We start from the raw sequence: 2,830 nt of genomic DNA, 5'->3' as shown, positions 1-2,830 counted from the left end.
TCAGTGGCTGTAAAGCATGTACACCTTTATGACTGGCAGTAGAATGCTAATGTTCTTCTGCATTGTGTGGCTGTGGTGCGTGTTTGGACGTATGGTGTGTATCTGTGTGCATAGGGGCTAATTGTACCCTGCACTTAAGCTTCTCTACAGTGCCTAATCTGTGAATACAGCAACACACACACACACACACACACACGCACGCACGCACGCACGCACGCACGCACGCACACACACACACAGAGGCAATAGGGCCTAGATGCACAAACACAACGCTTTTTGACTACTTGGTTGCCAGGAAACTTAGCCTGAGTCTTTGAGAGTGACGGATAATAAAAGAAAAGAATTGCACACACACACACACACACACACACACACACACACACACACACACACACACACACACACACACACACACACACACACACACACACACACACAGACACAAGCGCTCTGTGTGTGTGGCCTCTGCCACTGTGTGGGCTTCTGGGGGAAGTTCGTTAACTCTCTGTGGGAGTGTGTGTGTGTGTGTGTGTTGCAGACAGGACTGTTGGGATAGATTGCTTCTCTGCTGGCTTGTACTCAATAACTGACTCTGTTCTGCTCTTACAATCTGCTGAGTTCTGCTCCGGACAGACCCGCCCAATGCAGGAAGACCAAACAGACCAAAGAAGATTTGCCATAATTAAAAAAAACTAGAGTTTTACTAGCTGGGGAACTCTGGGACAATTTGGACATTCATCGCAGGCAAAGAACAGGAAACAGGATCTCTTGGTATGTTTCAATTGTCATAAACTGAGAAATGATGCACTCAGCCTTACTGTTCTACGTCTTGGTGTTATCAGGCGAGCCTTTCATCATACAAAGTTATTCATAATTGCTTCTCGTCTGTTAAGAGTGGAAACACGATTCTCGACATGGCTGACTTCATGACTTGCTATCAAAAGTTTAAAATGGATTTTGAGATTTCTTTCAAAAGCAATCCAAAAATATTTGTTATGGATGGAAATCTACGAGAAGAGGATGAGTATGTGCAGTGCTACATAGATCTTTTATCTCACTTATCCCCACCTCTCTGTATGCATGTACAGCATACAGTAGCACCTCTCTGTATGCATGTACAGCATAGCACCTCTCTGTATGCATGTACAGCATAGCACCTCTCTGTATGCATGTACAGCATACTGTAGCACAGCGTTCCACTTTTTGGGGGGAAAACTTTTCTATTTAAATTGCAAAAATGTTAGCTGGTAATTTATTCCTTAACATAGGAGCAAACATGTTTCTTCATCTTGTCTGGTATTACAAAGTTCAGCCTCAGCAGGGGGTTTGAATGAGAGCAGAAGTGCTTGTTTTTCCACAAATTAAATGCAAATAAATTCATTTCCCATACATACCAGTGATTAGCTAGGGGATACTTTAGTTTTAGCTTTGTTCAAACTGCTCAGAAACCTAGCACCTATAGTATCTGTCCTAATTTTATGGAACTAGGAATCTCGCACTCTACGCCCGGTGCACTCCGGTTAATAAATTATTGTTTTAACTTTTACTTTGTTGTATGACTCCCCCTCATACGCGTGCTCGATTCCTAGGGTGGAGACTGGAGATGATGCGCCACTTGTCCTCTTCTCCTTACTTATTACTTGTGTAAAAAAAAACTTACTAGTATAGGTACTGATTCAACTTTCAAAAAGTAAAAAATTATTTCTATCGGCTGTTTCTGTGCAAAGCTAACTGAACCTCACAACATACTGTATTAATATAACTAGAATTTTCATGTGCTACGTGCGCTCAGTGCTAGGGTAGGGTCGGGACTGTGGAAACGATGAACCTAGCACACAGGCACACAGCTCTCCAAATTATACTGTAGTAGTAGGATTGGCTACAGGTGGTTTATGCTGATGGTATTTAATCTCTGGTCCTGGATTTGTTTGAAACAGTCACTGAAGAACTCTAGGAAATGAAAATAAACTGACAGTCAGTTTTGGTGGAGCATGAAGTCCTTCATCACTTGTGTTAGTGGTAGGGAGTGGACTTGGTTCAGGCGATGTGTGCCCAGCGCTTGGCGGATCCGGATCCGACACACGTGGGCCAGACTGTGAGGACATCTCTTGGCCTCCAGAAAGACCCTGAGAGCCTCGGGATCCGCCATCTCCTCCAGCTGTGCCTGCTCTGTGGTCACCAGCGCCGGGTCGCCACCGTGGTCCAGGAGCAGCTGGACGAAGGCCGGGTCACACCCCAGCCACAGCACCTCATCCAACAGGAGAGAAGCCACGTCACGGGTCAGAATGCCAGTTGCCTGGAGCAGCAGGCAGAAGCAGTCCAGATGGTGGCGGGCAGCGCTGATGTAGAGAGGAGAGTTATCCATGTCCATGTCAACAGGAGCAGCAGTACTGAACCTGACGAGTTCCTGCAGTATGTCCAGCCTTCCATCGTGGGCAGCATAGTAGACCGGGGTGTATAGGCCGCGTCTGCCTCTGTTGGGGTCGGCCCCGGCTTCCAGGAGGATCCGTATACAGTCAAGGTGACCCCTGATCATGGCCCAGTTGAGTGGTGTGATGTCCCACTCCCACCCACCTAGGTCTACCTGGGCTCCCTGGGTTATCAGGTAGGCCACACAGGCAGCATGACCCTGCCTGGCTGCAACCCCCAGAGGGGTGGTGTGTGTGTAGTTGCACCACAGATGCCTCCTTTTATTGATCAGCCTTCTGAAGCAGTCTTCCTGCAGCAGGGTCCTCAGTTTGTCCAGGTCTCCTGCATAGGCGGCATTGTGGAGCTGCCTGTCGTCATGCTCTGCTTGATCATCCATTCCTTCAGCTCTGTCAGAGTACAT

The 2,830-nt window shown here is 47.3% G+C and overlaps 1 protein-coding gene across 1 annotated transcript in view; it reads right to left on the bottom strand.

Moving 5' to 3' along the window:
* Nucleotides 1-2,830, bottom strand: part of LOC310776432 (ankyrin repeat and SOCS box protein 12-like) — a gene marked incomplete at both ends in the record, with an annotated part of 37,997 nt that extends 35,167 nt beyond the window's left edge. The window contains one exon of the mRNA XM_083636623.1: nt 2,165-2,830. Coding sequence (XP_083492749.1) covers nt 2,165-2,830 — 666 coding nt within the window. The remainder of the gene's footprint in view (nt 1-2,164) is intronic.

This window comes from Poromitra crassiceps, assembly GCF_964638095.1.
Source record: "Poromitra crassiceps genome assembly, chromosome: 5".
NCBI lineage: Eukaryota > Metazoa > Chordata > Actinopteri > Beryciformes > Melamphaidae > Poromitra > Poromitra crassiceps.
The sequence above is the reverse complement of the archived record's forward strand: the minus strand, read 5'-3'. Positions and strand labels throughout refer to the sequence as shown.